Source organism: Perognathus longimembris, chromosome 28 (genome assembly GCF_023159225.1).
Source record: "Perognathus longimembris pacificus isolate PPM17 chromosome 28, ASM2315922v1, whole genome shotgun sequence".
NCBI lineage: Eukaryota > Metazoa > Chordata > Mammalia > Rodentia > Heteromyidae > Perognathus > Perognathus longimembris.
The window spans coordinates 32,584,572-32,609,939 of NC_063188.1; the positions used below are offsets into that span (position 1 = coordinate 32,584,572).

Here is a 25,368-nt window from a genome sequence, read left to right on the forward strand (position 1 = left end):
GGTGCTGAAGGATCAAACCTGGGGCTTCATGCATGCTAGGCAAGCACTTTGCTGCTAAGCCGCATTCCCAGCCCTATGGTTATTATTTTATAATATCTTTGTAACATCTGATTCAGTGTAAACTTACATAGTTTTAGTGTTATGAATGCTTAGAGAAAAGCTTTATAGAGTTTCATGTGAGCTATTTGAAGCCTTATAAATATTTATGTTACATTGTTCTCAAAATTCTGTCTCCCTAGTCCTTTCATCTTTCTCTCTATTCTAACTTTAAAGCATTCATTATTTTGTTTTGTTTTGTTTTTTTGCCAGTCCTGGGACTTGAACTTAGGGCCCGAGCATTGTCCCTGGCTTTTTTTTTGCTCAAGTCTAGCACTCTGCCACTTGAGCTACAGGGCTTCATGTGTAGGAGGCAAACACTTTACCACTAAGCCATATTCCCAGCCCCAAAGCATGCATTCTTAATTATCGCTTTATTTCCCCTCTCCGATATATGTTCATGTCCTAACTTCTTTGTTTTGTGGACCATTGCTTTCAACAATACAAAGCAGTCTCAACTTTGACACTGTTCACATTTGAAACTAGATAATTCTTTCCTGTTGTAATCTTCTGTGCACTGAAGGCTATTCAGCAGGCATATACAAGTAGTAACTCGCTTTTCCAGGTGTGACAATGAAGCATGTTTCCACCCATTGCCACATATGCTCTGGGGGACAAAATCACTCCTGATTGAGAAACACTAGGGTGAAGGATCTGTTTTGATTATCTCACTATCACTTATTGTGTACAAAATCAATACCTTATTTTATACTGTCTTCTCACTACCAAGTTTTTTGTTTATCAGTGTTATCTCTGTTTTAAACATCATTCATGGTATATCAGTTTTGAGATTGTCTGGTTATTTGCTTTTAACTTTCATCAGATATTTCCATTGGTTGATTAGGTTGTTCCTGCCTTCCTTTCCCGGTTTGCCATCACACCCTTTATTATGTCAACTGCTTTGAGCTTCTATCTTTCAGAGGCTGTGTCTGCCTGTCCTACACTGTATTAGATCCATCCATCTCCTTTTGTTATTCCCAACATTTGTTTGTTACATGGGGGTGTCAAATCTAACACATCTTTACCTAGCTTCTGAAGTCATCTGTAGTTTGGCAGGATTGTAGCTATCCATCATTACTTTCCACATACTTACACCTGCCTTTCCTCTCCAGACAAGCTCGTCATCTGACCTTTTCTCATACAGGGATTGTTTTGTTTTGTTTTTTTGCCAGTCCTGGGGCTTGACCTCAGGGCCTGAGCACTGTCCCTGGCTTCTTTTTCCTCAAGGCTAGCACTCTGCCACTTGAGCCACAGCACCACTTTTTGCTTTTTCTATATATATGGTGCTGAGGAATCTAACCCAGGGATTCATGTATACGAGGTGAGCACTTTACCACTAGGCCATATTCCCAGCCCCTCATACAGGGATTTTTAAATCTCACTTTTCTGTACTTTCTATTCCCTTCTCTTGGAATGCTGTTTTTGTAACTGGTCATAGCCATTTTTTAGTGCTTAACTCTTCCATAAAGTCTTTCCCAATGACATCATTTTACATTAATCTTTCTAGTCTGTACAGTACTATTATGCAAACAACTGATAGTACTTAGATGAATATTTAAAAGTTCTTGAAATTATTTCACTGTATATTTCTTCCCAGGTCATTTGTAAGATCATTGAGTGCTTTGTCCTCATACGCTTTGTGTGTTTTCTTCACAGTACGTAATATAGTGCTAGGTACAGGATAGGCAGCCTATGACTGTGTGATTATTGCTAGCAGAAATAACAAACTACAAAGAGAATATCATCACCATTATGTCTGATAAAAGCACTTAACATTTATGGAACACTTAGTGTATGCCAAAGAATCTTAGGCACTGTCTACACATAATTTCATTTAATTTTCATAGCATATTCCTATGTGAAGGAGGTCTGTAATATCAACATTTAATACAGGGAGAAAATAGAAGCTAAGACAAGTTAAGTGAAATCTGCCTCATCAGAGTCCTAGGTAGATAGTGGTAGAGCTAGCCCTCCTCCTCTGAGAGATAAAAGTTTTGTACATATTCATTTAAAATATAGTCATGAAAAGCAAAAGTACACTGGGGGAAATGGAGATGAAACATTGAAAAGTCATACTTTGCACTGTTTCATTCCTCTTGTCATCTAAATCCATTATTTTTTTTATCTGATTGTTTACATCTGAAATGTGATAAACTAATACTTGTGTCACTTTTTTCTGTCCTAGTTACTGACTACACTACTGGCAGAGTTGGTGCTCCACTTATTTGCTGTGAAATTAAGCTTAAAGACTGGCAGGAAGGTGAGAATTTTATAACAAGCGTTAGTGATTATACTTAGAGTGAAAACAACTCTTGAGCATTTTTGATTGCATTTTTGATGATGTTTGTGTGAGGCATCACATGATTCTTTGCAATTGCCTTTTCCCTGTACTTACCCCCTACCCCCACAATAATATCTGTAAGTTCTCAAGAGCAAAAAGAGAATTCTAGACATGATGAGGAATACTTGAGCTTTAAGGCTAAAAAACAATTGTAGATGGACATTTCCCTGGGTTTGGAGAAGGTGAGGAGTCTTTGAAGCTTCACTTTGCTATTAAATACAGTAGACTGAGAAGGAAATCCCAGGCCTTCATGTGACAGAGTGACTGATTACACACCTAGGTGAATCAGTGTTGTGTATATCTTGCCTCTAACAGAGGCTTGCATTAGTCAAGACTCACCTGTCCAGCAGTTTGTATGGTTGACTTACTTTATTTTATTATTTTTTATCACTTGGAATAAAATTTTTTTCCATTCATATTGTTATTGTAAAACTGATGAGCAGAGTAGTTGCAGCTATAAGCCAGATAAAGAGTACATTTCTTTCTGAACAATGTCACCCTTTCCCTTGCTCTGTCCCAGTTTTTCCATTCTGTCGCCACCCACAAGTTGTGTATTTCATGTTCAACATAGTGTGTTGTGATTGATTTTTTTGTGTGTACCTGCTGAGGCACGCCATTTAGAGGAAATGTGCACTGTGCAGACCTTGGTGGTAGTCCTTTAGGCAAACATCTTCCTATTATGAATATAACATAGAAGATACTAAACATACAATGCCATAATATGGTTTATGAAATAAATAGGGCATTAACAGCCTAGTTGTGTGGACAAAGAGTAATTGAAAAGCTCAGGATTTCAAAATGTGTTTACCTTGGCATGGGACAAAGGACTAAAATTTAAAGGTGTCCAGGTTCTTTTGTAGAACGCCTCCATTACATTATCCAAACTCCAACTTTTAAGTTTCTAAAAGTGTCTCTCCTTTGTAATTTTTTCATTATATACACTAATGTCAGTTCTCTATGACTAAATGACTATACATTTCAAAAGTCACTTTTATTTATTTATTTATTTGAGAAGGGCTCTCAGTAGGCTATGGGGGATACTCTCAAAACTAAAAATGATACTTAACACCCAAGTATATTGCAAGAGTTTTACACCTTTAGACTTAAGTCCTCCCTTTTTTTCCATTGAAAATCTAAAGAAAATGTATGTCCCACATACATTGATCTATAGCATCAAAATTGTGTTATAGATAAGACACTGGAATTAGGGGAAAGTGTATAGGAAGTCTTTGTGGGAATAATTTTTACTTACTAAAAACAAACTAATATTCGCCTATGTCATGCTATAAATTTTGATCTGGATAAACATTTTAACAGAGGCAAATTTTGTTTTAAAACAACAACTGATTTGCTTTTATGATTTCTAGGTGGTTATACAGTTCATGACAAGCCAAACCCCAGAGGTGAAATTGTGATTGGTGGGCAGAATATCTCCATGGGATATTTTAAAAATGAAGAGAAAACAGCTGAGGATTATTCTGTGGACGAAAATGGACAAAGGTGGTTTTGCACCGGTGATATTGGAGAATTCCATCCTGATGGATGTCTGCAGATTATAGGTCAGTGTATTTGGGTTTCTGTGGGTTTCTTTAGTTTCTGTATTATGAACAAATGTGAAAGATAATATTGATTAGGTCCTCAGTAGGGCTGATACTTACGTTAATTCAAGCTTTTAACAATTTAACTTAGTTTTCAGTTTCTCTGTATGTGAAATATGCAATAATTAATCAGCAAAAAACCTCAAATAATCCAATAACAGATACACAAGAACATTGAACAGGCAGTTCTCAGAATAAATATAAGTGGCTAATACATACATGAGATAGTATCTAACACTCAGCCATAAAGGAAACATAACTCAAAAGTAGAGTAAGACTCCATCTCACCACAGTCAGAATGGCAATCATTAAGAAAACAGAGCCTGGTGCCAGTGGCTCACGCCTGCAATCCTAGCTACTCAGGAGGCTGCGATCTGAGGATAGCAGTTTGAAGCCAGCCTGGGCAGGAAAGTCCATGACACTATCTCCAGTTAACCACCAGGAAACCATAAGTGGCTCTGTGACTCAAGTGGTAGAGTGCCAGCCCTGAGCTGAAGAGCTCAGGGACAGTGCCCAAGCCCAGAGTTCAAGCCCACATTCTACCCCCCAAAAAAAGAAAACAAAGAAAGGCTGGTGAGTATGCAGAGGAAAAAGGGACCCTCATATATTGTTGGTGGGAATGTAAACTAGTGCAACCACTATAGAAATCAGTAGATATTCCTCAAAACACCCAAAACAGGCCTTCCCCATGATGCAGCCTATACCACTACTGAACATATCTGAAGGAGCCTACAAAAACGATTATCTGCATACTAATGTTTATTGTAGCATTGTCACAATAGACAAATGGTAAAATGGACCAAGGTTCTCAACAACAGATGGATGAATGAAGAATATCTAGTACATGTATGCCATTGAATTATTTCCCACATATAAAGAACAATCATATCACTTGTCACATGTATGGAATTGAAGAACATCATGTTGATAAGTCAGGCTCAAAAAGCCAAATACCCTATTTTCATTCAAATGTCAAAGCTAGACCTAAAATATATACATACACCTATACATGCAAAGACATACATACATGAATATGATTCTAACTGTGGGATTATGTAGGAGGATGGGAGTAAAGGGAGAGGGGCAAAAAGATGGAGGGTGAATAATTTTGGAATACATTGCAACTGTATGTGAACTCAACATAAGGAATTTAATGAAAGCTGGTAATTGGTAAAGCAATGGGGGGTAGGAAAGAGGAAGTAATACAGGCGGTTATTCTGAGCAAAACATAATATATGTCTGTCTGAAATACCTTAGTGAAACCCCTTGGTGTAATTAATACACACTAGGAATTGAATGACAGAAAAGGAAAACAGGCACTAATAGAGAAGTGGGTACCAGTTAGAGAGGGAGGACAAGTGAAGAGGGTAAATGAGGATGGATATAGTCCATGTAGTTTATTTGCATGTATGGAAATAGAACAGTGAAACCTGTTGAAATTATTTAAAGAGGGAGTGATTGGTGAGAAAATTGGTCAGATACATTGTTCACATGTGACATGTGTAGAAATGTTACTGTGACAGCCCTCCATTCCCCCCATACAAATAATGTATGATAATAAAAGGAAGAAAACAGCCTGTTTCAAAAACAGCCTGTTCCAGGCTCTTCTGTCCCTTTGGCATTACCTTTAATGAGCCTTCAGAAGTAGACCTTGATGCTCAAAAAGCAACTCCAGTGGACATCCTCTGTTCATTTTAAACAGGCCAACAAAGTTTTGTTAAAAGAAGAATTGACTAGCTAATATGCATCGCTCCACAGGTCCTCTTGAGGCAATATATTTCATTTAGTCATAGTTCCAGTGATCCATATAATCTGTTCCTGGGTTTTATGGTGTCACATGAATGTAGTTAGAGTTTCTGGGGAAACTGGTTCTTTATAACTTTTGATCTGCTGGGGAAATTCTGCTCTCTCCTCCAAAAAACATGGTTCAGTGGAGAACAAATTGACCTTTTTTTTTCCCTTTATCGAAGGCTTGTGTATGGTAGCCCATGCCTATAAATCCCAGTGACACCAGATGCTGAGACAAGAAAATCTTGAGTTTGAGGCTAGTGTGGGCAAAGTTAGGGAGACCTGATCACATAGAAGAAAATCCAGTAAAAAGGGTCGAGGAGACATGGCTCAAGTAGTAAGAGTACTGACATAGTATGCTCAAGACTCCAGGATCCAACCCAATGCCACAAAAAGAATAAAGATGATGAAGCTTTGGTAAAGAGTGTGACTTAGAGAATACATCTTTACCTAGGCAAGCATTGTATGTAACAAGATTTTAAGGAAAATAGCTTTGCAAATGAAGATTAATACAATGAGATTCAAAGAAAATCAGAGCCGTACATACCTTCATGAAACAGAGTGTATAACTTAACTTTCTTCATGACTTACAGATCGTAAGAAAGACCTTGTGAAACTACAAGCTGGAGAATATGTTTCTCTTGGGAAAGTAGAGGCAGCACTGAAGAACTGCCCACTTATTGACAACATCTGTGCTTTTGCCAAAAGGTAACTTGCAGGCATTATGTTTTGTGTTTCATATACTTACAGCTAAAGGAAAATTAGAAATGGGTTTGTCACTGTATTTGATTTTGGTACCCTGGGTGTTGTATATACGTTAATCTGAATTAGGGAATTGAAGGGGAATATAAAAATGGTGATACAAAGGATAAAGGGCAAACCAAAGCAACAGTGATAGTTACAAAACATTATGTTGGAAATTAACTAGACATCTCAGGGTGGGGGGAGCAGGGAATCAGAGATGAGGGAAAGTGGGAAAAAATGAGGGAGGACGTAACAAGTTTGAGAAGAAATGTACTCACTACCTTACATATGTAACTGTCACCCCTCTGTACATCACCTAGACAAGAATTTAAATTTAAAAAGGAAATTAATTTGGCTAAATAGGAGTATAAGGGTAATTGCAAAGTCTTCTTAGAATTTTCATCCAAATTAGGAAATTGTGCATTTTTGAAAGTTCTTGAATTCAACAACTTGAAGATTACTCACAATAACTCAACCATTATCATAGTTCATTGGATACCTACTGACTTGTTAAGTACTTATCTATGTCACAAGTTCTTTTATTGAACATACATAACAACTGTATACTTAGCTAAAGTGATTTTCTTAAAAAAACGTTTTCTAAATCAAAAGCCCAAGAAATTGGGCCATTTTCTTTGTGACTATGGGGTTTTTTTAGGTGTATTTTTTAAATTACATTGTAAGCCAGGTACTGTTCTTTCATGCCCGCAATGTTGTTTCCTGCCCAGGCAGGAACGTCCATGAGACTTTTTTTGTGCATTTTTATTGCTATTGTAATGGTGATGTACTGAGGGGTTACAATTACATGAGTTAGATAAAGAGTACATTTCTCTTTGAATGGTGTCACCCCTTCCCTCATGTTCTTCCTTTTTTTTTCTTTTCTTATTTATTGTCAAAATGATATACACAGAGGTTATCTCCAAAAAACTACTAAGAAGCCAGAAGTGGAGCTTTGGTATAAGCCATAGAGCATTAGACTTGAGCCAAAAACAAAGCTCAGGGACAGTGCCCAGGCCCTGAGTTCAAGCGCAAGGACAAGTACATACACACACAATCACAATTTTGGCTAAAGTAAAAACCTTACCATCTTCACCATTTCAGTTGTGCCAAGTGTTACTTACATTGTTAAAAACTCAATCTCCAGCATGTCTTCATCTTGTACAACTGAAACTGTCTTCCTATTAACCAACTCTTCCTTTCCCCCTCCCATTGGCCCTTAGCCACCACCATTCTACTTTCTATTCTTTTAAATTTTTAAAATTTATTTTCTTTTTAATTTGGAGTACTCTAGATACATCATATAAGAAGAATCCTGGCGTATTTGTCTTATAATTGGCTTACTTCAATTATCTTTATGCTGTTAAGCCTTATCCATGTTGTAGCATTTGTCAGAACTTCTCTCTAAGGCTCAATAATATCCCATTGTAATATATACTCTATTGTGTTTATCTGTTCATAGGCTAAGGGACATTCACATTACTTCTGCCTCTTAGCTGTTTTTTTAATGATGCTGCTGTGAACATGAATATGAAAATAATTCTTTAAGTCTACTTTCAATTCTTTTGAGTAGCTATTGGGAAATACTGGGTTTTGAACTCAGGGCCCTATGCTTGCTGGGCATGCACACTTACCATTTGAACTATTCTGTCCCTTTCTGCTTTTAGTTTTTTTTGAATAGGATCACACATTTATTCCCAGATAAATCATGATAGTCCTCCTATTTATGTTTTTCACCATAGCTGGGATAACAGACACATGCCCCCACCGCCCAGCTTTTACAGGTTGTGATGAGAGTCTCACAAAATTTTTCCTTGAGCTGGCCTCAAATTTTGATGTAGTTTCACTTACTCATTTTGCTTTTGTTGCCTGTCCTTTGGTGTCACATCTGAGACTAATTGCCAAATCCATTTTCATTAAGCATTTCCTCCATTTTCTTCTGGGAGTTGTGTACATTCAGCTCTTAAATGTTTAGGTATTTGATGTAGTTTGAGTTAATTCTTGTATGTATTGTGGAAGAAACTATAGTTTTGCCATTGAGTATTAACACTGCTATTGAAGATCATTGAAGTATAGATGCAAGGATTCATTTCTGAGCTTTTTCCTAGATCATTAGTCTGTTTCGCTTTATGTCAGTGCTATGGGTTTCAATTCTTCTTAATGAAACTTTAACAAATAAGATAGTGGCACTATGACATTGGATAATATATGAATAAAAATGCTTAATGTTTTAATTTCTGTTTCATCTTCTAATTTTTAGTGACCAGTCCTATGTGATCAGTTTTGTGGTTCCCAATCAGAAAAAGTTGACTCTTTTGGCACAACAGAAGGGTGTGGAAGGAACTTGGGTTGATATCTGCAATAATCCTGCTATGGAAGCTGAAATTCTTAAAGAAATTCGAGAAGCTGCAAATGCCAGTGAGTATGTTGTTGTAAGACTGCTGAGGTCCATAAAATTCACCCAATAATACTTTGTACATTAGACTCCTCAAGAGTTGTGTTAATAGTAAAATACAGTCTTCAGGAAATCTACCATACAAGTATATTTGATGAGGCTCCATGTTAGAAAGATCCTTACATGTTACATATTAGAACAAACTAATTTTTTATTGCTTGTGACAGTATCTTTTCCAAGTGGATATCTAGTCTGTGGAGAGATTTGACATGTAAGTCTGCAAAGTAGAAACCAAAAACTCTTTCAAAATGTCATAGGTAGAGACAGATTTGTGTATGTACATTGATTCTGTATATAGACTATCTCAGATGGAACATACAGCTAATTGACATGTGCCAGGCAGTATATAAGATACCAGGAATACAATAAGGAATAAGACATACTTTTACTATCAAGAAACTTATTATCCAATGAGAGGAATGTAAAGATAGACCAGAGTCTTAATAAACGTAGAGTTATGAACCGATAATCCTGGGACTACAATTAATAGACTATGGACCCTATCTGGGAGATCACAGAAAATTTCCTTGTAGAGATGTCACTTAACCTAATTCTCAAGGATTGATTAAAATTACCGAGAGAAGCTATTCTGAACCAAGCATTCGCATTTGTATACCTTATGGTATACAAAAAGGAACAAGAAAAAGCATAGTGTTAGTAGTAAATACAAGGTAAGGCTATAGAGCTACATAGGCCATTTGTAAACTGTGATTTAATCTCACAGGAATGGGAAGCCATTGTTTGATGAGGTTCGTGATATGGTCAGATTTGCATTTCTAGTTAGATTCTTCACCCTAGAAACCAGTTCGAAGGTACGTGTGAGGGGAGCAGACTGAAGCAGGAGAGTTTAAAGAGTTGTAGTAGGTAGTTAACAAAGCTGGTTTCTGGGGAATCAGGAAACATTTAGGAACCAAAATTGATTAATTTGATGAGTACTTGGATAATGTAGATAAGGAGTCCAGGATACACCCTAGATCCATACTCAGATGAGGTAGATGTTACTACTGACTGAACTAAAAAATACAGGAGGAAAAGACAGTTGTTATGAGACGATGCTGAAACCAATTTGGGATATACATAGTTTGAAATGCCTACTAGATAATCAAAGCTAAAATATTCAGCAGGTGATTGTGTACGTATGTTAGTCCAAATTTTATGAGAGAGGCTTGGGTTGTACTATAGACTTAGGGGTAGTTGAACCCATGCAATTAGACAGACTGAGGGAAGGGGCCCTGGACAAAACTAGCATTTAATGAATTGCTAGAAGAGGAGGCATGTGTGGAAGAGATGTAATCAGTATACATTGTTTTTTTTTAAGATAGCAAATATTACAAGACTTTTGTTAGACAATAGTTCTGTAGCTTTTTTTTTTTTTTTTTTTTGCCAGTCCTGGGCCTTGGACTCAGGGCCTGAGCACTGTCCCTGGCTTCTTTTTGCTCAAGGCTAGCACTCTGCCACTTGAGCCACAGCGCCGCTTCTGGCCATTTTCTGTATATGTGGTGCTGGGGAATCGAACCCAGGGCCTCGTGAATCCGAGGCAGGCACTCTTGCCACTAGGCCATATCCCCAGCCCAATAGTTCTGTATCTTGTATCCCACTTTCTCACTCAACATTGACTGCTTTTTATTTTTATTTAATTTTTATTATCTTGAAGGAGATGTGCAAAGGAATTGACTGCTTTTAGTCTATGACATCTGTCTCCTTTTTCTAAAGAAAATGCATGTTTATTATTCTTTCTTGCATTTTTCATCTGAAATACTATCAGTGAACTTCCTCTCATGGAAGAAAATGAAGCTTTCTTGTATCCATACCCCCTTTCATAATCTAAAGTACAATTTCATGTTTTGTATCAATTTTCACATCATTGTGACTGAAAATATTTATGGCTGACCTATATATTTTACGATTAAAATTCCTTTCTTAGACAGATTTTTTTTTCTTAGTACCTATTGTGAACCCTTCCTCCAGACCTTTTTTTTTCCAGTCCTGGGGTTTGAACTCTGGGCCTGTGTGTTGTCCCTGAGCTCTTCAGCTCAAGGCTAGCGTTCTACCACTTGAGCCACAGCACCATTTCCGGTTTCCTGGTTGTTAATTGGAGATAAGAGTCTCGCAGACTTTCCTGTCCAGACTGACTTTGAACTATGATTCTCAGATCTCAGCCTCCTGAGTAGCTAGAATTACAGGCGTGATCCACAGGCACTCAGCTAGATGTAAATTTTTGAGATGAGGTTATATTTCTGAATACGTCTTGATTGTATTTTCAGCATGGAGATGTGGCCTGGCATATTTTACAAGTCAAGATAGTAACTCCTATCTCCATTACATTTTGCGATCTTAGTTTTCTTGGCTTTTATTTTCAGTGTTGCTGGCTGAACAGTCCAGTTGTAGCCACACGTCCATTTCTTTTTGCATGAATCATTATCTCTTTCTAAACTTTCAGAGTTATATTAATGTCTGATGTTCTGGTAGTTCTACTGAAGTGCTTTGGTGTAGATTTTTTTATCCCTTACTGTTAGGGATACTTGATGTGGAACCTTTCAATATGCAGATGTCTGCTATTCAGTTCTAGGAAATGTTCATCTTCTCTATTCTTTTTGCTTTTTTCCCATAGTCATCCTACATTCCATACTCATCAGATTTATTCATATTCTCTCTCTTCTCCTCTTTCTCTGCATAGCTTTCTTAGCTATCCTCTTCATGTTTAAATGTAAGCATGATATAGAGATGGTCTCATAAGAATGAAAAGTAATTAATAGCTTTGGGGTAAGTTGAGCAGCTACCAATGGGTATAAAAATTGGCCTACGCTGCCCCCTACAGATCATATTTTATAATGTTCAAGTTAACCCAGATAAAAAATGCCACATGTAAAATTGTTTTGTTTTTCCTTTCAGTGTTCACCATTCTGTTAGCAATTGCTTTTTTCTGTTCGTAGGAAACTGATTATCAGTTGATTTCTATATCTTTCATACTAAATATTATGTTTAGGAGTTTCCAAAATGAAATCCTGGAAGAATCACCCCCCCACACCCCTTTTCATGTTAAGTAGCAGTTAAGTTAATGGAGGTTAAATATAGGGACAGTTAAACATATTCCTTAATTCGTGTGCAACTGAAATAATGTGTTTGCCTTTCCCAATTCTTTTGGTGCTTCTGGAATAGGATATAAATGAAGTGAACATGTTGGAGCCAGATGTATAGTTGAAAATTTAACTCTTAAGATCCAGATTGAAGCTGGGGATAGGTATTTCAGACACCACTGCGCAGTGTATTAAGAGAGTCGGCATGGTTAATTCAAACAAATTTTTCTTCCTTTGTTATTTATTTAGGCACTATTTTTAGAAAGTTATTTCCTAGTAGTATTTGGAAGATAAATTTTCATATTCAGAGTTATATTCTTCCCTCATTTTAATGAAAAAAATCACTAATTGAACCAAGCTTTCATAAAATTGAGAGTACTACAAGAATAAGAACTCTCTTGAACCTGAATTCCTTGTCCTTTCCACTGAAGCCAAATTGTTTCTAAAGTCACCTAGGCTGTTTAGTAGTAGGTTTTTTTTTTTTTTTTTTTTTTTGGCCAGTCCTGGGCCTTGGACTCAGGGCCTGAGCACTGTCCCTGGCTTCTTCCCGCTCAAGGCTAGCACTCTGCCACTTGAGCCACAGCGCCGCTTCTGGCCGTTTTCTGTATATGTGGTGCTGGGGAATCGAACCTAGGGCCTCGTGTATCCGAGGCAGGCACTCTTGCCACTAGGCTATATCCCCAGCCCCCTAGTAGTAGGTTTTAAACCGGCAGAAGTTTTGTCTGTGCACAATTATTATTTTTTAAATAACTACACATAAAATAAAGTTCATATGCACATTAGCATTCACACTAATGGGCCTTAAAAATTTTAAGTATAAACTTATATATATGTTAATGATAGATAACATGACAATATAATTTACGGATTAAGAATTAAGCCACAGCGAATCAGTATAGATTTCCTCTGCCCTTATTTGTTTAAACTTCTCCAACATGCACTGAGCTACCTAACTCAAGTACAGTATATTAGCCCTTACACCATTTGAATGGGATTGAAATTCATGATCCCCAATTTGATCTGTATTTGAACATAATAATGGCTTATGAGAAGAATTGTTTAGGGGCTTCATTTGCTTTAGAATGAATTAGTAAGTGTGTGTGTATATATATGTATGTATGTATGTATGTATGTATGTATTGAAGGTTCTCTTTGTAACCTTATGGATGTAAGTGAAAAGAAACCAAGACCCTACTTTTATGGAGCTTGCATTCTAGTGGGTAACATAAATATATAATATGCTCTGAAGCGGGTAAATGCTCCCTTTAAACAATGCATTGTGTAAGAGTATATAGAGGAAATAGGTGACTTCTCTTTTACTACAAGTGATCCTCTTCTCTGAGGCAGTGCTATTTGAGCAGGCATGGGGATGAACTAGGTAACATTGGAGATGATCCCAAGCAAAGAAAACAATGCCATCAAACCTCTTGTGTATGTGTCTGTATGTCTAAGATGATCCAACAAAAACAACTTATATACACTTTGAGAAATATAAAACCAAAATCTAAGGCAGTAGGGTCATTAGTAACTATTTACATACTATTTAATAACTTTGTCACATTGTCTAAGTAAATTCTACAAAATTTCATGTTTTATTGATTCCTCTTTCTTCCCCCCTCTTCCCTTTCCCTCCCTACCCTTTCCTTTTTCTCCCTCTTTTCCCCTTCTCCTATTTCTTCTTTTGTCCATTCAGTGAATTTGGAGCGATTTGAAATTCCAATTAAGGTTCGCTTAAGCCCAGAGCCATGGACCCCTGAAACTGGTTTGGTTACTGATGCTTTCAAACTGAAAAGGAAGGAACTGAGGAACCATTACCTCAAGGACATTGAACGAATGTATGGTGGCAAATAAAATGTTACTCTTTTATTCCCAGTTGCTCAGAAGGTGGCCCAGTGAATTTTTTGGTTGTAGAGTTTATGCTTTTATTGAGCTGTCTATTAGAATGTTAAGGTGTGTCATTCTAAAGACATGGTAATTTAAAAAAATAAACCCAAAGTGATTAAAATAGTTATAGAATCTACTTTTGCTTAGTTTTGCATAGTTCTAGTGAAACAGAAATTGAAAAGTTCTTTCCCTTTTAGCTATTATTAATTTTAGAGCAGACACTGTTTTTAAAAGTTAGCCTAAGATACAATTTTTTTTCATGAAGAAAAAGTATTTAATATTGAACAAAATAAACCGAAGTTGGAGTAGAATGTAGTTTGAAAAAATTTGCAGCCTTCAGTGTCTATTGTCTTCCTCGTGCAGGAGTTTAAATAGTGAGCATGACAAGTGTGTGTTACCACTACTCAAACCAAGTGCTGCAGGCCTTTAAATTCTCTTCCAACCATTTATCTTGAAGGGAAAATTCAGTCATAATATAATCTACACAGTTAAATAATACCTTAGGGGGTATTATTTTAAGTTCATAATACTATATAGATTAGACATAGACTCATTGTAATAATTATTGTGAATAATTACAGTGCCTAAAGTAAGAACAAAACAACATATACATACCAAAAATATCTAGTAATATTTTCAAAGTCAAATCGAACTGTTCTTTTGTAACATTGAGATGTAAAATCAGTCATTGTAGTTTCCTTGAAGAGAAAAGTACATTTTGAAAAATGCTTTCTGTGTTTGTTTGAAAGGAAAGGCTGAGACCAGGAGGAAAATGCTAGAAAGGCAATGTAAACGTAACAGGAAGCACTTTCTGTTAGACAAACTAATAAAATCATGTCATTTGTAATGATGATCCTTGTACAGCACTGAAGCTGAGAAAGCTTTAGACTTTGACTTTATCTTTGCTAACAGATTGATTTTCAAATGTACATATATGAAAATACATTTGTAATTCATGGTCTGTTTGCTGTTGCTGATTTGATTCTTGAACAGTCATTTGCATTTCAGAAAGCCTTTCTTTTTGCTTTAATTTTAGCAAAACGGGTTATGATGAATGACTTCCCAAAGTCTTGTTCAAACCTACGGGTGACTAATTTTCTTGGGTGAGTTTTGAGGAAGTTAAAGGGAAGAAAACACTGTTAATCACTTTTCTTTTTCCTGTTTGTGAAGAATTCAGAAATGGGAAATGCTGGATTTGGGAGAAGGGCAGAGTTACTTGATAAGGGACTGAAGTGTGTGCAGTAACTTGGAGTGTGGGTTTCTTTTTAAAATCTTTAATTAAGAATTGGGATTGTAGTTCCCTGATAGTCGCACTTGAACCCTAGTTACTGTAAAGAAAAAGCATAAATTCTTAATACTGTTATTCTTTGCACTTTTTTGTAATCATTTTATATATACATATATTTGTGTGTGTTGCTTACATTGCTCTGTACGAATGTGGGCCACCACTGCAAGAAAAATCCTTGTTGCTCTAAAATATTTATAAAGAAAACTATTTAAATGTTATGTATATGGTGGTAATAATGAAAAATCATCTGGTATCTTTAGCAAGATTGAAGGTTTCTGTAAAGATTTCTGTACAGTGTTTTGCAAAGTACAATTTTAGGCAAGTTTTCCCTGAAGTTATATATGAGTATTCTCATTCTTCCTAACTTGCCTTTAAGAGTGAAAAACCATTATTATCAAGTTGACTACTATTCATTTTCTCCTATTCCTGGCCCATTGTTTATCCTTTAAAGGTAATTTCCTTAGACTTTTCTAACATGTGATTACCCCCATCTCCATTTGGAATGGTGGTTTTAAACATGAATGCATACATACAATCTTATCCCAAGACATCTTCCCTCATATCCACCCTCATCTCCCGAAAGCTGGAACACTGCCAACGAATCTGTTGAACAGGTCCTTTAGAAATGCATAATTAACATGTAAGGTTGGGTGCTGCTAATTTTTTGCGAAATCCAAATATTGTTAAGGGACCAGGGAGATGCCACTACCCCCTGATTTTTTTTCATCTAAAAATATCCATGTTTATGTAAGTGGAAATTTTCCATATTCATAGTGACTTTTTAAGTATTTGAGCCTAAAGATTTTGATCTCACATTTTTATACCTGTTTAGATTGTCCACAGTTATTATTACATGTCAGTCATCAGAGTTGTACTTAATAAATTTACTACGAGTATGTACATTTCTAAGTCGAACACTTGTGACTTTTGCTTTAATGAAAGTGTCCTGCCTCCTTGATGTTTGTATTCATTTTTTGCCTAAAGTGAAGGCAGAATTGTGTAACTTTTCAGAAAGGAAATGCAAGTGAAAGAGAATATACTGTTTTCTTTGATCTCAGAGACTGTTTAGTAATCATTGCCTATATTTTCCTGAGCACCTATGACAAATGTTTCTAAGGTAGCAAGATGAGAACAGGTTAACAAAGATAGTGAGGTGTTTTCAATTTGGGAAGAAATATTTTAATTTTTTAATGTAGTTACAAATTATGTATTCATATTTGTATCTTCTGTCCAAATGCACGATTGCAGGATTGTTATGTAGATTCCATGTTTACTTTTGATGAAAAGCTTTGTTCTTGTTTTTAAGTTTGCACTCAAAAATCTTATTAAATAAATCCAACCCATGTTATCATGCCTATTTGTGTTAGGTGGTTTTGTTGTTGTTGTTGTTTTGCCGTGGGTATTTTGTTTTTGTTTCTGTTTGTTTGTTTCAGAGCTGAGGACTCAACTCAGGACCTTGCAGTTGCCAGGCAAGTTCTTTTCCACTGAGATAAATCCCCAACCCTCCAATACCATATTTTTTGTCTTAAAACATTTCACTTAAAGAAGTCCTGGGCCCTCTCTTGAAATGCCATGGGGAGACAAAAAGCCAAGTAATCTCAGCACATTACAGACCCTGGAAGTGAGTTAGAAGCTGAAGACTCTGAAGGAATTTGGAAGATTTGGGGAAGATTTCCTTGAATATCTCCAGTCTGAGACTAATGCTGAAGAGGCAAGAGTGATTCTCATCAGATTCTGACTAGTAACAAGGAGTGTGCATTCAGCCCCCACAGCATCACCTTTTGCCCCAATAGCCTTAACTAAGTGGAGTGACAGCAAGAATCTCATGGACCATAAGCTTGAGGTTGCAGGCTAGGGATCTCCAAAGAGCTACATACGGATGCCCCTGCCCTTGGAGTGGCCAGAGTGTATCTCATCCCAGGGGATCTTCTGTGTTACCCATGTGGGCTAAGCAGTGAGAACTGTTGGAAAGCACTATTTTATTCTATTTTTAATTTTTCATTGGTCATGTGACTTGAATTCTAGGCCTGGGCACTGTCCCTGAGCTCTTCAGCTCAAGCCTAGTGCTCTACCACTTGAGCCACAGCGTCACTTCCAGTTTTCTGGTGGTTAATTGGAGATAAGAGTCTCACAGACTTTCCTACCCAGGATGACTTTGAACCACAAGCCTCAGATCTCAGCCTCCTGAGTAGCTAGGATTAGAAGCATGAGCCACTGGTGCCAGGCTTTGTATTTCTTAATTTCTATTGTAAAGATGATGTACAGAGGGGTTAGTTAAATCAGGTATTGAGTACATTTCTTTTTGAACAATGTCACCCCTCCCTCATTTGCCCCCAGCCTTTTCCCTCCCAAACTCCCTGCCTTGTAAATTGTACAGTTCATTTCCCACACAGTATCTAGTGAGTATTACTGCTGAGTTAGCTCACCCTTCGTCACACCATTTCTGTCTCAGATAGCTTCTTGTCAGCTAGGGGAAGGTAGACATGGTCAGTCTTGTTCACTCTTATTATGTCTCCAATGCTTGCCACTGTGCTGGCACATAATAAATGGGGAAGTGTAAGCCTTGGAGGATAAGTACAACTTGGATAACCTGAAAATATTAGGATATACAGAGGAGATGAGTGATATGAATAGACTTAGCTCTGACCATGATGTGTGCTAGCTAGGCAGTTCAGAGGGTAGCTAGAGGGCCCAGAACTATTCATGTTTGGAGGCAGTAGAAAATGATCAGGCTCCATCATGCCTGCTTAGCATAATGCTGAAGCATTACTGCTCATGAAGAAAGTCAAAATTAAAGCAAATAGATGGTAGTTGATACAACTGGTCTTAATTTTCTCTTAGCATTGAATTTCTAGTTAGGCCCTGTACCCACCATGTGAACAATTTCACTCATGACCTGGTACCTGATTCCAATAGTTCCTAAATGTTCCCATATGATTTTGCAGCTCAGAAAGCCTCATGGGAACCCCTGACACCCCTGAGGCAAAGGACTCTGCCATCCCTGCTGATAGAAGCATGAGAGGAGATAACTGTTTTCCCCACCCCCAGTGTTATAGCCATTGCTTTCCACATGCAGAAAGTGGCTGTTCCCTGCTCATATCTCATCCTAGGGGTCACATCCTCAGGGAACTGTGCCCTGAGTCTCAGAGATTGACTCAAATGCTTCTTCTCTGGTTCCAAAATGCCATGTGCTTGTTAATAATGAAACAACAGTCGTAGCCTACGCTACTAAGTATTTAGTATGTTCTGGGTGCTATGCTAAGTAGTTTGCAAGTGTCACCTTATTCAGTCATTGCCATAACACCCTATGGGAAACACTGTTATTATGTCCATTTTGCTGATTAGGAAAGGAGTTCAGAGAGTTGAGTGACTTAACATCTGATAGTGGCCAGGGCCAAATCCCAATATGGGTTTGTCTGAGGGGGAAGCTGATATTTTTAAGTGCTATGCTCTGGTTTTTTGTTATTATTGTTGTTGTTAAGTGCTATGCTCTGGGTTTTTGTTGTTGTTGTTTGTTTGTTTGTCAGTCATGTGGCTTGAGCTCTGGGTCTGGGGACTGTCCCTGAACTCTTCAGCTCAAGACTAGCACTGTAGGGGCTGGGGATATGGCCTAGTGGCAAGAGAGCTTGCCTCATGTACATGAGGCCCTGGGTTCGATTCCCCAGCACCACATATACAGAAAACGGCCAGAAGTGGCACTGTGGCTCAAGTGGCAGAGTGCTACCCTTGAGCAAAAGGAAGCCAGGGACAGTGCTCAGGCCCTGAGTCCAAGGCCCAGGACTAGCCAAAAAAAAAAAAAAAAAAAAAAAGACTAGCACTCTACCACTTGAGCCACAGCGCCACTTCCGGTTTTCTGGTGGTTAATTGGAGATAAGTGTCTCATGGGCTTTCCTACCCAGGCTGACTTTGAATGGCAATCTTCAGATTTCAGCCTCCTAAGTAGCTAGGAGTACAGACATGAGCCACCGGTGCCTGGTCATGCTCTTGCTTTTGACCATCTAACAGCCCCTTCGCCACGCTCTCTTGCAATGGCCTGGCTAGCATCTGTGTTTCTCTTGCTCCCATGAGAATGTTATCTCCACTGCAGGAACCAACTCATTAAGCATCTTGATTCCCAGCATCTAACATAACAGAAACAGGTAACAAACGGCTGCAAAACATTCCGAATACAGAAAAACAATAATCCCAAGTATCCACCAGATGGGGCTGTAGGAGTCCAAGATAAAAGTGCCTCCACTCTTCCCACATTTCCTACTCTGTTCCTGCAGACCATTCCAAGAAACTACATTGATTTTTTTTCTTTTTAATTTAATTTTATGGTCCAGGTGGTGTACAGAGGGGTTACAGTAACATATATTAGGTATTGAGTACATTTCTTGTCAAACTTGTAACACCCCTTCCCTCATTTTTCTCCTAATTTCCTTCCCCCCAATTCCCTCCCCAAATTGTACAGTTCATTTCCAACATATTGCTTTGTGAGTGTTGCTAATGTTTTTCTTATCCTGTGAAGACTGAGTGGGAGAAACATTTTCAAGACAATATTCTGGCAGGAATTAATACAAGGTTGACAATACTATTTATCACTGTATGTCTTAGTCCCAGAAAGAAGGTTGACCTTATTTAACCCTAATCTAAAAAGATTCCTGCACATCTTTCAAAGATCAAGTACTTTCTTGATCTTTGGCACCATTATAAGTCTCCAGGTAAAATGAGAAGTGCTTGAAGCATCAAAGGAGGTCATGCAGTAGAATGGAAAGATTTCTTGCCAGGGAGGCAGGCAGGAGACTTGGATTCTGATGGCTCTGACGCTAAGGGGAGGCTTTGGGAAAAGCTTTCCCCTTACAGACCTCAGTGTTCCTAATCTATAAAATAAGAGGGCTGAGGGAGACTTCTGACTTGGAAATCTGCTACCATCTATACGAATGACATTAGACAACAATGCTGTGACAAGAAGATCAGACTCCTTGGAATCTCAATTGGCCACCTACCTGACTTTGGGCATGTCATTATGTATCAACCAGACCTCAGTTTTGTCATCTCTAATACACTTTCCTTAAGGGTTGTCATTTAGAACTGAGACAGTGCATGCAAATGGATTAACCTGTTGCATGGCGTACATAAGCTTTCAGTAAAAGTGATTATAGTCCAGAGCTGGTTCCCATATTTTAGCAATTTTCTAGCATTTGGATGTACATTTATTATTCATCAGAAATGGAAGTGATTAAGAAATAAAACAGGCTTTTCTCCTATAAGTTGGCATCTTCATACACTGTTTATGGGAATGTAGTATGACACAGCTACTTTGGGAAAGGGGTTAGCAGTGTCTTATAAAATTAAATCTGGGGCTGGGGATATGGCCTAGTGGCAAGAGTGCTTGACTTGTATACATGAGGTCCTGGGTTCAATTCCCCAGCACCACATATACAGAAAATGGCCAGAAGTGGCGCTGTGCCCCAAGTGGCAGAGTGCTAAACCTTGAGCAAAAAGAAGCCAGGGACAGTGCTCAGGCCCTGAGTCCAAGCCCCAGGACTGGCAAAAAAAAAAAATTAAATCTGGCCAGGAGCTGGTGGTTTACCCCTTTAATCCTAGGTGCTCAGGAGGCTGGGATCTGAGGATCACCATTCAAAGACAGCCTGGGTTGGCTTATCCCCAATTAACCACCAGAAAACCAGAAAGTGAAGCTGTGGCTCAAAGTGGAGAGTGCTAGTCTTGAGCAAAATAGCTCAGGGACAGCACCCAAGCCCTGAGTTCAAACCCCACAACCAACAAAAAAAATTTAAAACCTTGAAACCTGTATTTTTAAGAAAAAGGAAAATATTTTCACAAAAGGATTTTATGATAAAATTCATAGCAGCCTTATTATTACTAATATTTAGAAACTAGAAACAATTCGTGTGCATCACAGCATTAAACAAACTGCCATAGCCATACAGTGGAATTAGTACTCAGAAATAAAAGAGAACAAATTACTGATACTTGAAATGTCCTAGAAGATCACCAGAATCCTTGAATTAAGGAAAAGAAATCTTATTTGAAAAAGGAAGTATTATAAAATGTGGAGAATATAAATTAGTCCAGCCTCTATAAGGACTCAGGATAGAGATTCTTCCCACAATTAATATTAGAATTACAATGTAATTAGCACACTCATGTTTATAGCAGCACTACTCACAGTAGTAGCCATGCTATGGAATTACTCTATATGGTCAACAACCAATGAATTGATAAGGAAAATGTGGTGTGTATATAGAATATACTCAGCTATAAGAACAAAAATCCTGTCACTTCAGCAAAATAGAGTGAACTAGAGAACATGTTAAGCAAAATAAGGCACACTCAGAAAAGGAAGGTCTTTTACGTAAAAATGAAAGAAAGGAAGAAGAGGAGGAGGAGGAGAAGGAAGAGGAGGAAGGAAGGAAAGAAGGAAGCAAGGACAAAGAAAGCAAGGGAAGAAGTCAACCTGGAAGCAGAAGAGTAATTACTAGGGACTGGGAGGGTACTGGTAGGAGATGAAGGTAGAAATGTGGAAGGATGTTCTCTATCATGCAGGATGCATGTGCAGAAATTTCACAGAAAATCTCATGAATATGTACAAATCATGTGTTAATGAAAAACCTTACTTAAAAGACTTCATACTATATGATGCCATGTATTATAAATTTCTACAACAAGCAAAATAGTCATAATAGGAAAAACAGCAGTTGTCTCAGGGTGAAGGGAGGGGTTTTTAAGAAGGGACAAGGAGAAACTTTCTTAACTAATGTTGGTGTAAATCACAGTAAGTGTAATGTTAGTCAAATTCAGAAAATGTACAATTAATATTTATGTGCTTCAGTATATGTGTATCTTCAAAAGGAAGCCAAAGCCAGGTGCTGGTAGATCACATCTGTAATCTTAGCCATTCAAGAATCAGAAATCCAAAGGACTGAGATTTTAAGACAGCCTGGGTAGAAAAGTCCATGAGACTCCATCTCCACTAATTACTAGCAAAAACTCAGACTGGAGGCATCTCTCAAGATTGCCAGCTATGACCACGAAAGACCAGAAAGTGTGGGGCTTCGGAGTTCAAACCCCAGTATCAGTAGAAAAACATTAAAAGAAAGCAAAGAATAAGCAAATAGTGACATCTAATTAATGATAGATCTGGGGAAAGTGCTGAAGATTGAAGTATACTTATGGTGTATAATGGATAAATGTTTGGGCAGATGGCAGGTTAGGAAAAGATAAAGCCAGTATAGGCAATTATGGGTGGTAGAAGCTCAGTGATATTAAAGTGTGTAGTGTAAAATCTTTCATTTATGCCGTGTGTTTGAATTTTGCACACTTAATTATCTTGGAAAAATGTTACCTAAAAGTTCCACAGCCAACAGAGAAAATCTTTTCTTAAATTTGGAAATTTTCATTGGAAGAGGGCAGACCCAGAGGTAAATAGTGTGCCACACTCTGCTAGAGAAGGTGAGGGATCCAGATGAGAGGACAAATAGAAAACTTGTCCTCTGGAATACTACAGTGGCCAGCGAAGGGCATGTCTGTCATTGTTCTCCTATGCTGGAGGACTGTTAAGGAGAGTGAGATTTCATTCAGCTGAGAAAGTAGTTGTTGAAGATATTTTCAGTAATTATACCCACAAGAGTGTTGAGTATCTTCAAGCTAAGGAACAGTCTTGACAGGCACATGAGGAATAATTTGGCAGTCCATTGGGGCCATGTGTTCACCTGACAGTAGTCCAAGTGATTTAGGAGACTAAGGTAGGAGGATTGCTTCATCCTAGGAGTTCAACAACACCCTGGGAACATAATGAGAACCTAGATAAAAAAAATTACCCTACATGTGGTGGTGAACACCTGTAATCTAAGCACTCAAGAGATGGGAGGCAGGAAGAGCTTAAGTTCCAGGTTACCCTAGGGCAGAAAGGGAGTTCCAGGCCAGCCTGAGCTACGTAGCAAAACTTTATGTGAACACTATCTCACCATAGAATATGTAGATAAATAAGTAAACATAAATAACATGTCTCAGCTTTCAGAAGTTGCTGGGAGACACCAACAGGTGCAATAGATAGCAATGCTTAAAGAGGTGTGTCAAGTGAAAAGGTGCTTGCTGTAAGTACTAGGAGCAGGTGTCAGCATCCATTGGGGAAAGGAAGTCATGAGTAACCCAGGGCTTCCCTGAAGCTCAGAGAGTTAAGAAGTTGGTTTGATCCTCTGAGAAATGGGAACTGTTGAGTCTGTAGTTCTCTCCTACTTCCTTGCCATGGGGTGTCATTCTCCTAAACTATACAGGTTGTTCACAACCAGCAGCTATTCTGATTGTTAATGAGTGCATTATGATTTGCTCATGATAAACCACTATTAAATGTTTTTCAGACCACACTGCATGCCTTATGTCATTGGTATGCAGTCAATTAATAGGATGTGTGTAATATACTCGGTGCATACTAACAACTTGATAAATGCAGTCAGGGACTAAATTTGATGCTACAGTATGTGGCTCAGATACAGGGCATATCTCAGCACAAATCCTCCAACCACTCCAAGAAGCTTGAAGATATGTACTTGAAGCCCCAAAGGTCCATCCCTACCCACAAATACCATGATCAGTGCAGCAATGGCACACACTGGACACTATGTTGAAAATGAACAATATAACTTGTAGGTGGGTTGGGAGGGATAAAATGGGACAGAGTGAGGGAAGAGTGACATTGCCCAAAAAGAAATGTATTTGTTACCTGACTTATATAACTGCAACACCTCCATGCATCACCTTTATAATAACAATTAAAAATTACAAAAAACAAGTGCCATCATCTTTATCTTAGCCCTGTGAAGGCTTTCCAATTCTGCACATATTTCCATAGAGCGACTGAGAAGCCCCAGCTGGACTGACAAACTCACATTTTATTCATCATTTAAGAGTGGACCTGCTGGGTGGCTTATGGCAGGCCAGTCCCTCAAGATGGTGCTGATAGGAGCTAGTAGGTTGAGTTGCAAACAGCAGACAGTGAACTCAGACCACCAGGGGACTCTTTTTTTTTTTTTTTTTTTTTTTTTTACAGACAAAGCTTTAGACACTATTCCTTACAGCTTGGGTCCAGAGTCACAGTTCTCTCCAAACCAGAATTCTGGCTGGATTCCCTGCCCACAGCTCACTCGGCTCCATGTTCTGGCACACTCTACTTGTTCTCAATTCACAAAGAAGTGCTGAGAGAGTTACAAAGGCACAGACTGTTCACTGATGTGACATGCTCACTGATGGCTGTCTAGGACCCAGCACAGGGCCTTGTACAAAGTACCCTGCAATAACTAATTGTTGAATCAATTAATGAATGATTTGCTGTCAATCTGAAGTTAGTACTTCACAAAATCTTTCTCCCCCCTCCATTGGAGTCACTGTGGTTTTGCCAGCCTCCTGGACACCAACAGTGCTTACCATCTGTGCCTGTCCTTTGGCAACTAGCCAAGCCCATCTCCATTCAATTCAACTAACTTCCATGGAGCTGCACTGTTGGCAGGAAGCACTCGGAGTCTCAAGAAACACTCAAAGTATTTCCTAGTTCATGGCGCCTCAATTGTACTTTTAAGAAAATCTTGGCATGGATCAGAAGTTTCCCTAAGGAAGAGTTTTTGAGTCTAAATATATGATTATAAATTACTTCCATTTGTCAACACACTTGATTGCCTCAGGAAATCAGTGATCCTAGATGATGGATAAACAGAGGATTATTTGACAGGTAGAGAGCAGGTGGGGAAGAGATGGAAGATTGGAGAGGAATAAGAAGAAACCCCTGCCTAATGGATTCAGTTTCACTAAGTGTAATAGGAAAAGGAGTTGGCGTGGGACTGAGATTTGAAGGGATGCTCAGCAGTCCTGTAGAAAAGAAAACAATGCCAGAATCTCCACAGACACCTGTTGATATATTTCCTGAAGTTGAAACTATTTAAATTTTATGACTGTGCTCCATTTCTGTTTCTACCCTCCTTTGCACCTATAACTTTGGCTCATGCCACTATAAATTATTGACTTGCCTTCTCTCTGCTAATGATTTATTTAATAGAATTAGAAATAGCGTTGTATAAGCAGGCATTGTTGGTTCATGCTTGTAA

General features: G+C 38.1%; 1 protein-coding gene across 6 annotated transcripts in view; it reads left to right on the forward strand.

The window, feature by feature from the left end:
• Acsl4 (acyl-CoA synthetase long chain family member 4) overlaps positions 1-16,623 on the forward strand; it is an 89,729-nt gene extending 73,106 nt beyond the window's left edge. For all 6 annotated transcript variants that reach the window (XM_048335520.1, XM_048335522.1, XM_048335523.1 and 3 more), the window contains 5 exons: positions 2,282-2,356; positions 3,805-3,996; positions 6,417-6,531; positions 8,825-8,982; positions 13,790-16,623. In XM_048335520.1, coding sequence (XP_048191477.1) covers positions 2,282-2,356; positions 3,805-3,996; positions 6,417-6,531; positions 8,825-8,982; positions 13,790-13,947 — 698 coding nt within the window. In that variant the 3' untranslated portion in view covers positions 13,948-16,623. The remainder of the gene's footprint in view (positions 1-2,281; positions 2,357-3,804; positions 3,997-6,416; positions 6,532-8,824; positions 8,983-13,789) is intronic.
• The last annotated feature ends 8,745 nt before the right edge of the window (positions 16,624-25,368 follow it).